The sequence below is a fragment of the Vidua macroura genome, assembly GCF_024509145.1.
Source record: "Vidua macroura isolate BioBank_ID:100142 chromosome W unlocalized genomic scaffold, ASM2450914v1 whyW_random_scaffold_68, whole genome shotgun sequence".
NCBI lineage: Eukaryota > Metazoa > Chordata > Aves > Passeriformes > Viduidae > Vidua > Vidua macroura.
In genome coordinates, this window is record NW_026530538.1 from 1,112,427 (window position 1) to 1,124,497 (window position 12,071).

Here is a 12,071-nt window from a genome sequence, read left to right on the forward strand (position 1 = left end):
AAGCCTTGTGTAAGATAACAGAGAACCAAAGGAGAAGCCTTGTGTAGATAACAGAAAACTGCCAGACAGAAACTAACTAGTATGTTGATTACTTAAGCTGGTTGTGTAATTAGAACTTAGGTGCATATAACATATAACCTTATATGGAAAAGACCATTACAGGGCTGTGGACTTTCACCAAGGAAGAAGAGAGGAGCTTCCCTCAAACGACCACCAGAGTAGAAGACAACCCCCTAGCAACAGAGGGCGCAAGCGCAGAGTACACCCAGAGATACCACAGACACGGAAGAAAGAGAGTATAAAAAGACTGTGGGAAGGGGGAAACAGGGTGGGCCATTTGCGGAGCGGGGACTCCCCGGCTCCACCCAACGCTGTTTGTTTGCCATCGCTTGCTGTAATCAATAAATTTCTGATTGACTCTTGAAAGGCTGAACAAATTATTCGCCTCTATTTATAACAAGAGGAAGCTCCATCCCGCCACCACCTGAGCTCCGGCATGCCTGGACTTTTCTCCATGTGCCCAGCTGCAACATCCGGTTATCCAGAAGCGTCTCTGGGGTGAAACACCACAGTTGCCACTATTTGGTCCAGCAGCGGGGGCCAGACAAGCCAAGGCACGTCCCATTCACAATATTTGTAACACCAATATTTTGGCGGCCAACAGTGGAGCTCTTGGAGCCTCACAAGACCACGGAGAGGCTTTAAGGCAGCTTGGTGTCCACTGGCAGAGCTGTGAGGACATAGCTCTCCAGCAGAGACTTTAGGATTTATCCCACAGAAGACTCGTGGACATTCTGCGACTCTGGGAAGCGCTGCTCCTTTTTGGTGAGCCAGATCTTCTGAGAGGGAGAATAGGGTAGCTCCTCCTGCCCTGAGGAGTCCTATTCAGGTGAAGAGAAGACCCCGCCGGACCAGGACACCGACCGCACCGAGTTGGGTGAGTATCCCCACTCCATAGGGGGGTGGGAAGCTCAAAAACAGTCCTTGATGAGGGACTTGTTCTTTTTCACTCTTATTTAGAGCACGGAAAGGCTGCACAGCCCCGCGGAGTCGGGAGCGATAGCCTTCGGTATACCCACAGGCGGCGCCGGCTCAGACGGAGCGGGGGGGCTCTGCCTGCCCCTCCCCTTCGCAGCGGCGCGGGGCAGCTTTCGGGTTTTCCTGCAGCACGGCGTTGCTGCCGGTGGCAGTTTTAAAAGCCACACAGGCTGCTGCCGCTGTGCAGGGCTAAAATCTGTGTGTTTTCGCTTCTTAACCGTGGTTTTTGGCTTGGTTTTGGTCGGTGTGAAGTTGTGCTGTGCCTTTTACATCTAAAATGGGGGCTAAGCTAAGCACGGCACAGAAAGGAGTATATTATCAGATTATAGGAATTTTAGTTAGTGGAAATGTAGCCTTTTCTAAGGGAAAATTGAAACAGTTTTTACGGTGGCTTTTTCTACACTTCCCGCAGGTTTCTCCTGAAGAAGTCCACAATATCCACTTTTGAGACACGGTGGGGAAGGTCTGGGGACACATCTTCAGCTAAATTTGTGTTTTGGAGTTTGCAAGTTCGATCAGCTTTACTCAAGCAAAGGGAAGTGAAGGAAAAGCCAAATAACAAGGAATATACCTCTGCTCTTCCTACTTCTCCCCACCCCAGTTCTGAACCCTCTACCCCAAAATTGGGTATTTTAAGGGGAGCAGACTCTGCTCATGCCCAGGGAAGCCGGCTCCCTGAGCATCTTAAAGTGCCCGAGTCCCACTGTCCACAAAATCCTGGCCAGACCGTGTGGAATTCTCCCCACCCTGTCTCCCCAGCTCAGAAACCCCGAGCATGTGTTGTGTTAGATTTTTAGAGAGCAGTGACGACCAAAATGGCTCCCAGTCCCCAGAGAGCCAAGAAAATGGAGAATGCCACGTGGCACCGTGCCCTACCTGGTCTCCTTCTTCCCATGAGTCCCCTCAGCATCCCAAAAATCTTTTCTTCCCCCTCACCCCCCCCCCCCGATCCTCGTGATACCTTCCCTCCCCCCCCACCTTACCTGCCACTCCCTCAGCTCCGCCCCCCTATGCCCCCCAGGGGGCATCTGCCGACGTGATGTCACCAGGCATCCCCGCCCCCCCTTCCCATGGTGTCCCCGCCCCCTCCCCAGGTTCCCACGGTGGGGGCACACCCACTGCTTGTCCCTATAGCCACACCAGTGATCCCAATGCTTCCCATTCAAGAGATAAGGAGCAGGGAACCGCAGACCCAATACAAGGTCCCAATTTCTCACTTGCCCCTGTCACATATCAGCATGCAGGGCAAGGGGGAGGAGCCACAACTGCTAATTGGAAAGCTTTTCCACAACAAATAATGAAAGAGGTCTGCAAAACACACAAAGAGTATGGCCTACATAGCCCATACTTCTGTGGCCTTTTAAAGGCCAAACTGGGTAGGACTGTAGTAGTCCCATAATGCAGCCTAGGGTCCCAGGGGTCCATCCGGCCTCCCGGGCCGTAGGTGTCCCGGATAGCGCTGTGCTGATCAGGCTCAGCCTGTCTGGGTCCTTCAGGCTAGCTCCCAGCCACAGGCAACTTAGCGAGCAACTCTGGAGTGATTTCAGCTCTAGTGAATTCAGCTCTTAGTGATTTCACTCTTTGCTCGCAAGTGCCTCGGCAGACGCAGGGCTAGAGAGAGGAGAAGTCTGTATGGAGTTCCGCAGCGGTGTCTTTTATTGGCAGCTCCTGGGAAGGTTTCCAGTGACAGCTCTTCTGCCAAACTGGGCAGAGATGGGGGTTGATATAGGGTACCGGGGTGTTGGAAATTGTCCAATGGCCAGGGTTGAGGAGAATACGACCTATAGCCTTACAGAAAGATAACAAGGGTCCAAGGGCGGAAGAGGGGCTACTTTGGTCCACTCATCATGACTATGCATTTCTTATCTTAGGCAAGTGACTGCCAGAGAGGCCTTGCAGGGCCTCTGCCTGCTACAGTCCCACATGATTTAAAAGGGCTTTTTTGTGCCTCATGACCTCTACAGAATTCAAACTATGGGAATTGGCATGGAAACAACTGCTGAAAGAGGATCTCCCAGACTTGCATGCTGATCCAAACACAGCAAAGGATGCCAATGGAATGTCAATTACCATTGAGCATCTCTCCAGTGAAGGCCAGTAGTCTCTGGCCCCAGTTCAAGCTGCAGTAATCCCTGTGATAGTCCTTGAGTGAGTCAAAGATGTGGCTGAAAAAGCCTTCTTCACCCTTCAACCTGATGGCCCTCTTGAGCCATATAGTAAGATCAAACAGCTACCATCAGAGCCTTTTTTAAAATTTGTGGAAAGGTTAACTAGAGCTATTGAAATCCAAGCTAAGAAAGAGAATACAAGGGAAGAGGTTTTAGAGGAAATGGCATTTGCAAATGCGAATGAGCAGTGTCGAGTCGAACTGCAGTTTTAAGCTTACCTTTAGAACCCCCCCTACACTAAAAGATATGCTTCTAGTTTGTAACAGGAAAGTGCCTCTGATGAGTGTGGCTCAGGACACCAGACCAAAGCTGCTGCCAAGACCACCACAGAGTTGCTGTTGCCACCCCAGCGCCCATTCCATCAGCACAGCGGCACACTGGACATCAGTGAAGGCCAGCAATGGTTGACCCCACAAAGCCATGCCTGCTTTGTAAGAACCTTGGGCACTGGGTTAACCAGTGTCCCCTGAAAAAGCAATTTGATGAATTTAAAAATAGCAGGGGAGGAGAACTACAAGCGCTCCCAGGGGGTCAACAACAACAAAAAAACTCGATGGGGAGCGCCGGCCTGCCAGGCGCACAGACACAAAAAGAGCAGGCCAAGGGAATGAGGGAAGCAAAAAAGACCAAGCGCACGGTAACATCCCAATTTTTCTAAGTGAAGCAGATGCTTCAAAGACCACTTCTGCTGGTCCACCACCGTATGTGACACCAAATAACCTTTGCTATGACTTAGGCAACCCTATTCTAATCACAACTTCTATCAATGAGCCTTTCAGGTTACAGCTGACAGAACCACTCCACCTGAAAGACACTGACTGGCATTTTGTCTCCGTGGACCCACAACAGCAGGGTACTTGGCACCAAATTCACTGTAAGTACATTGTCATTGGGGACACCAAACACACACCGCAAGAGATCAAAATTGCTCCAGGAATGATAACATCAGAACCTGAGCAATTCGTTCTCTGGCTGCACTGCTTCCACCCACCCCTGTTTCTTCCCAAAGGACAAATCGTAGCACAAGCTATCCCGGTGCCGAGTCTACCTGAAGGCACCAAAAAGCAAGGGCCTACAGTCGCCCAGGTCCAAGCTATTGGGAAGGACAAACCCAAAATCTGGTGTAATGTCAGAGGGAGGGGGGAGTCAAAACGCATTGAGATGCTCATAGACACGGGTGCGGACTGCACAGTAATCCCAGCACAGGATTGGCCAGCACATTGGCCTTTGCAAAACTTGGCTGGTCACGTTTGAGGTATAGGGGGCATGCAATTGGCAAGACAATCTAGGAGCGTCATCCAAATCGAGGGGCCAAATGGACAATTGGCAAATCTACGTCCGTTTGTGTTAGATTATCCAGAGCCCTTGTTGGGGAGAGACCAAATGGCCCAATGGGGAGTCACAATTGACATTCCAGACTCTCCACAGGATTTGTGGGCAGCAGTCACTGAGAAGCGCCCTACCCAAAAACTGAATTGGAAGACAGATACACCAGTCTGGGTAGAACAGTGGCCGCTCAGTAAACAAAAACTGAAGGTGCTCGAGGAGTTAGTGGAAGAGCAGCTGAAAAAAGGTCACATTGTGGAGACCACGTCTCCGTGGAACTCTCCAGTGTTTGTCATCCAGATGGCTGACAAAAAGAGATGGCGGCTCCTCCATGACCTCCGACAAACTAATAATGTCATTGAAGATATGGGCTCTCTCCAACCTGGTATGCCATCCCCAGCGATGCTCCCCCAAAATTGGAATTTGGCTGTCATTGATGTAAAAGATTGTTTTTTCCAAATTCCCCTACACCCTGACGATACACCGCGTTTCACATTCTCGGTCCCCACCATCAACAGGGAAGCCCCGAGGAAGAGGTACCATTGGAAAGTTCTTCCTCAAGGACTAAAAGCTTTGCCATCGATCTGCCAGTGGTATGTCTCTTCCTTACTGTCCCTGGTGCATGCAGCTGCAGAAAAGGCCATCATCTATCATTATATGGATGATATCCTTGAGTGTGCCCCCAATGATGACTTACTCACCCACGCACTTGACCTAACGATCGATGCATTGATTGTTGCAGGGTTTGCACTCCAAGAAAAGAAAATTCAAAAGATACCACCTTGGAAATATTTGGGCTTAGAGATTGGAAAGAGGACCATTGTTCCTCAAAAATTAGAAATCAAAGCGAGGATCGAGACCCTTGTGGATGTCCAGAAGTTGTGTGGGTCTTTAAATTGGGTAAGGCCCTGGCTGGTTCTGACCAGCAAAGACCTTGCCCCTCTTTTCAATTTATTGAAAGGAGGAGAGGACCCAAGTTCTCCTAGGGCTATTACCCCAGAGGCACAGAAAGCTCTAGAAAAAGTTCAGACAGCAATGTCCACAAGACAGGCCAACCGATGTCAGCCTGACCTGCCATTCAAATTTATCATCTCAGGTAAGTTGCCACAACTCCATGGAATAATTTTCCAGTGGGAGAAGAAACAAACACCTAAGGCAAAAGAAATACCTAAAAAGGGCCAGAACCAGAGGGACCCTCTCTTGATCATAGAGTGGGTTTCCTCAGTCACCAAAGGTCCAAGAGAATGACAAAGCCCTAAGAGCTGGTAGAAGAACTGATCCGGAAAGCTAGGACCCGGATCAGGGAGTTGGCAGGATGTGACTTTGAGTGCATTCACATTCCAATCGGGTTAAAATCGGGCCAAATTACTAAGGCAATGTTGGAACATTTCCTTCAGGAAAATGAGGTGTTGCAGTTTGCTCTGGATTCCTACTCAGGACAAATTTCTATCCATCGGCCTGCCCACAAAATTTTCGAACAAGAAGTTCAATTCAGCCTGAAATTCGGAAGCGTTCAAAGTAGGAGACCTTTCAAAAAGGCTCTGACCGTCTTTATAGATGCGTCCAGGAGATCCCACAAGTCCGTTATGACTTGGAAGGATCCTCAAACTCGGCAGTGGGAGATGGACATTGCTGAGGTGGAAGGTTCACCTCAGGTTGCTGAGTTGGCTGCAGTTATTAGGGCTTTGAAAAGTTCTTGGAACCATTCAATTTGATTACAGACTCTGCCTACGTGGCAGGAGTAGTATCCAGGGCAGATCAGGCAATACTGCAAGAAGTGTCTAACATTGCACTTTTTGAATTGCTCTCAAAACTTGTAAAGTTAGTCTCCCACCGAGAGCAACCATTTTATGTGATGCATGTCAGGTCACACACCGACTTGCTAGGTTTTATCGCTGAAGGCAGCAGAAGGGCAGATGCTCTTGCTGCGCCTGCAGAGATGGCCCCTCTCCCAAACGTTTTTGAACAGGCAAAAATCAGCCACCAGCTTTTTCACCAAAATGCACCTGGCCTAGTTCATCAGCTTCACATCACTCAAGAACAGGCCAGAGTGATTGTGACCACATGCCCCAATTGCCAACAACATGCACTCCCTACGATGAGCGCAGGAGCAAACCCAAGGGGGTTGAACAGTTGTGAACTGTGGCAAACAGATGTAACATACATACAATCATTCGGATGGCAGAAATATGTGCATGTCAGTGTAGATACCTTTTCTGGAGCGGTCTATGCCTCTGCCCACACGGAAGAATAATCCTCTGATACCATGAAGCACCTTCTACAGGCTTTCTCTTTCATGGGCATCCCCAAGGAATTGAAAACTGATAACGGGCTCACTTACAAATCCAAGGAATTCAGGAGTTTCCTGCAGCAATGGGGAGTAGAGCACAAAAAAGGCATCCTCTACTCCCCTACAGGTCAAGCCGTGGTAGAAAGGACTCACCGTGATATCAAAAGAGTCCTGAACCAGCAACATCAGGTCTTGAAAGTGGAACCTCCCCACATCTGGTTGTCCAGAGCACTGTTCACAATTAATTTTCTGAACTGTTCTTTTGACAACCTGAGTCTGCCCATTGTACGCCACTTTGGGGGGAACAGTCAGATGTCAGTGAAAGAAAAGCCTCCAGTCTCAGTAAAGGACCCTGAGACTTGGAAGACAGTGGGACCTTACAAATTAGTTACATGGGGACGTGGATACGCCTGCGTGTTCACCCCCTCTGGTTTAAAGTGGGTTCCATCCCAATGGGTAAGGCCCTACATCCCCAAGGTCTCAGGGAAGCCTACAGAAGCGCCCCAGGTTGCTAGTGCTGCCCGGAGGAGGAGACGCTGTGCGTGTTCCCTGGAAGAAATTCCATTTACACCTCCTATCTGGAATAGCTTGTAATATATTTCTATCTTAAGTTTCCGTTTACCGGTTTAGATCCCGCGGTTTGTGTGCAGTCTCGAGACACCATGAGAGACTGAGTCTGCTCCTCATCCTACTCGCGATCATTCCACCAGCGATCTTCTGGATAGTCCCTCAGTCCAAAGCAAATGTATGGAGCATGGGCAGGCCTTCCCCCCTCGTCTGCTCAGAGGTCCACGCACCTTTGGCAAGCTGAGCCTGTTTACCCCAAATCGAACAAATCTAATGCAATGGCAAATAAAAAATAATACGCATAAATTGGCTGTCCAAAAAAGGGACCTAAGGCAATTAGACACAGACTGTAATTCAGACATTGTTCACTGGTCAAGATTTAAGGCCACTGCAATTACAGTCCTTCTGCCATGGATCTCAGCAGCAAAAAGCATGGGAGAATTAGGCCGATTGGAAGGTTGGGTTGCAAAACAGGCAAATCTCACTTCTACTGCCCTGAGTGACCTCTTATCAGACGAGGAAATTACCAGGCAAGCCACCATTCAAAACAGGGTGGCCATAGACTATCTGCTCCTCCTGCACAACCATCGCTGTGAAGAATTTGAAGGTCTCTGCTGCCTCAACTTGTCATCGAAAGCAGAGAACGTCCATGCCACAATCGACAATATGAAAACCATGGTGAACGGCATCAAGAGAGAAACAGACAACTGGCTGAGTGGACTGTTCAAGGGCTGGGGACTCTTGGGCTGGTTGGGATCTATTCTGAAAACTGTGGTTTTAGTGCTGTTTATTCTACATATTGTTATTGTACTTGCTAGCATTGTTTTTGGGCTAATAAAGCACATGGTTTACAAGTTAATTTCAAGCTCATCTTCCCCTCCTGAAGTATACCATTTGGAAGCCCCTAGTGCTCCAATGGATGACCTGGAAGCCTCAGTTGAAAATACTGACCATCCTGAAGGAGAGGAACCAACTTACCAACCATGGTTTGGCAAGCATTCTGCCCCCCAAACCCAGTTCTCTTCATTTTAAACAAAACAAGGGTGAGATGTTGCGGTGTGCCTTCATGGTTTACCTCCGAACCCTGGTTCCTCCCCTGAAGATGTCCTCCCAGGTGTGTCAATCATTCCTCCTTTCCCCACCCTGACCCCTGCCAGCACTGTCACTCCTGGCATTCCGGAAGTGCGTGGAGTGATTGGGCAGATTCAAAAGATGCCCTCCACCCCCAGGGGGGCATTAGGCCATTCAGGTGTCCTTTGTCCCTTGAGACCTCCTCTCCTGTACCTGGTTGGTGGGCTCCATAGCCCTTCCCCCCTCCCCTCCCCCAGGTAAAAGAGAGGGGAACCACGCGGTCCGGGAGTTCTGGTGGAGCTGTGACTGGATTCAGAGACCTGTGGGCCAGAATAAAAGCTCTGGATTAAAACCCTCCATCAGAACAGGCTCCTTTCCTTCACCATAGCCTTAAAGGCTTCTCCGGCAGAGGGAAACCTGAGGAGCGGACCCTCTGCGAAAGGAAGCTCCATCCCGCCACCACCTGAGCTCCGGCATGCCTGGATTTTTCTCCATGCGCCCAGCTGCAACATCCAGCTATCCAGAAGTGTCTCTGGGGTGAAACACCACAGTTGCCACTATTTGGTCCAGCAGCAGGGGCCAGACAAGCCAAGGCACGTCCCGTTCTCAATATTAGTAACACCAATAGACCTCCTCCCCCTCCTTCTTTACTGACCTTGGTGTCTGCAGAGTTTGCACAAATATTCTCAACTCTTTTTTGGATGCTCTTCCAGTTTTTTCCCCTTTCCAAATATGCTATCACAGAAGTTATCACCATTCCAAATTGACTCAGCTTTGGACAGCAATGGGCACATCTTGGAACCAGCTGGCATTGGCTCTATGGGACATGAGGTAAGATTTTGGCATCTTCTTACAGAAGCCATGCCCGTAGCCCCTCTTCTACCAAAACCTGGCCATGCAAACCTAATACAGATGTAAATCCAAAAACCTCACTGACAAAGCAAGAGCAGTGTCATCAGGGAAGACACAGAGGGATACATCTTTTTGGAAGGAGACCACCAGCTTTACAGGTATCAGTTTCCATCTTCACCTCTGCTCTCACCTCTACAACAGTCTCCATAAGCAGAGTGGTTACTGTAGTGGGGAGACCAGAAAAACAACACGCATTAACACAACTGAAGAGATGATTTTATTCAGAAGTTTGGTCTAAATAGTTGTTTCTTTGCTGGCAAGACTTCTTGCCTTTTCAAGATTGTCTAGTACCAGACAGATTTGTTTGGATATTAATTGTGAGAAAACTGAAACAAGTAACACAACTGAATGCTCTCAGCAGTGACAGTAAAGCAGTTCAAGTTTTGTTTTCCAGCTTTTCTGATTAATCAGGAACCCCATTTCTTCACTTCCAACTGTCACATTTCTCACCTGGGAAGGAAAGCTGGACAACTGCTTTACCTGTACCCACAGAGGCAGCAGCTGCTGATCCACCAGCTGCTGAATGTCCTCCTTAGATAAGTCTTAATTTCAGTCCCACTAATAGAAGCTGGTGAAGCTCAATACTATGGGATATGTGCAAGGCAGTTTGTCCTGGTCCTATTCATCATTCATATCTCCACACTTCCTAGATGTGGAGGTACATATTTTCTCAGTATCATTTTGTTTTAAGGAAAGGTAATTAATGTAGTTGAGAACCTCACAGACAACTCCAGGAGTTAACACTGGACCCAAATTACATGTTTTGGTCATATAAAGTTACCAACATAATAGAGACACATGTCATCTCCTTCAGGGTCCTGATGAGCTAAAACCTCCTACTGAAAAACTTAAACTGAGGAAATGAGACAAGTCATTTTTCCCTGTCTAAGTTCTCAATGCTCCCAGCTCCATGCCGTAACACTAGTTTGGATCCCTAGGCGTGGCTTTTGCACCACTGCAGCCGTCTGCCTGGAGACCTCTGGTTGTTCTGCCCAACACGCAGTGTGCACGTGTGCCTATAGGAGCAGGCAGAATCCAGCAAGTTGTTCATTTGTTGAAGCCAAAGAGCATGAGAGATGAGAACCATGACACTGGGAGTTATATTGAGGATTTTGTTCGTTTTTCTTTGGCAGAATAAAAATATTTAGTGAATTACTTTAAAGATTCCTCAAGACTGTTGATATTTTAAGTACTTAGAACTTCAACTATCAAAACCAACCCAAAAGCTGATTTCTAGTCTATTATGCAATTTCTATGCTATTATGCAATTCTATAGCAGTGTGAGAAATGGAACTAATACAGTGAGTATATCTCTTTTAAAGTGCTTGAAAAGGAACCTCCTGCATCACACTGAGTATCATTTAAAACAAAAATAGAACTGATTTCCTAGCAGATCATTGTCTTAAATATCCTACAAACCTGGGGGCTTAAGAATACTAATCTCCAGCTCTCTGCCTTCAGGTTCAAAAAACAACATAAGTTGCAGGTCCAGATAGAATTCACAACTTACCTGTTTCAAGGGAATTTACAGATCACTCAGCATTGAACGCTCATGTCTGGCAGAAGTGTTGGATTCATGGGTAAAAAAACCCAAGAGGAATAGGCTCTCTCTTTATGCATAGCAACAGTTTCTGAAACAGTGTTTTACTAAGTTGCAGACTAATTTTCCCCCAAAAAAATAAAACTCCATTGCACTAAAGGTCAAATTTAACCAGTTAATCTGGACTATGATACAATCAAGTAATTCAGTACAAGCAGACACCATGAAAGCAGCTTCAAAGAACCAAAGCATCCTAATTTCAGAACTAACAATGTTCTGTTCAACTCCAGTGCAAAGGTGAGTGGGAGAAACCACACCATCTCTACCTATGTACAATTCCAGTAGAGACTGGACAGTGTAAACTCTCTGTGGCCAAGCTGGAAACAAGGAAACTTAGGAAAGGACACTTTAAAATTTAATTTAAAAAAAGAAAGTTGACTCTCAGTGGAAAGAGAAATGCTGGAGTGATGCACATGGATGGGCTTGCTCAGACATTCTCCCTTATATGCAAAAAAGCCAAACTCCTTGCTGAGATTAGGTCACCCTGGTCTTGCTTTGTTGCATGATGAGAATCCAGGACTGTGTTTTCAGCTGGCTCCTGCACGGGCCATCAAATCTTCCAAAGCCTTCTGTTGGTCATTGTTATGTAGTAATAAGACCTCCTTAATGTCTTTTAGTTCAAAACCCATTTCTTTAAATTGACTCATTAGTTGGAGAAGCTCTGTCATCTGAAAGACACAGATAGTCCATTATTTGCAAGAGAAAAGAGCATCGGTGCTCAGTGGAGGTTTAGCACACAGCCAGTCTTCAGTGACTGGGCACCCCATAGAGTGGATTTCTACACCCCAAGTACAGCCCATTCCAATGGTTGGAGAAAGTCTGCTCACACCACAGTTGGCAGAGCTCTGGGTGCAGTAGCCCACAGAGCCTCACCTTCAGTCCCCTGGGTTTGCAGGCCTGCATTTCCAAAATCCTCTTCATCAAAGGGCACCAAAACTCAGTCTGCAGGGGTGTCTCTCCCAGTAGGAAATTTATCAGCCTGGCTTAACAGACTGATTAATGTCACCTTGCTCTCCCACATCTACTAACTACTGTTGCATCTGAATTTTTTTAAAGTTACATTGACTTTGGGAACAGCACAGTAGCCCTTGTTATCAAA

General features: G+C 47.6%; 1 protein-coding gene across 1 annotated transcript in view; it reads right to left on the reverse strand.

Annotated features, from left to right (window-relative positions):
• Positions 1-11,169: 11,169 nt before the first annotated feature.
• LOC128822760 (ubiquitin-associated protein 1-like) overlaps positions 11,170-12,071 on the reverse strand; it is a 91,095-nt gene continuing 90,193 nt past the window's right edge. Inside the window, exon 8 of the mRNA XM_054004567.1 lies at positions 11,170-11,640. Coding sequence (XP_053860542.1) covers positions 11,500-11,640 — 141 coding nt within the window. The 3' untranslated portion in view covers positions 11,170-11,499. The remainder of the gene's footprint in view (positions 11,641-12,071) is intronic.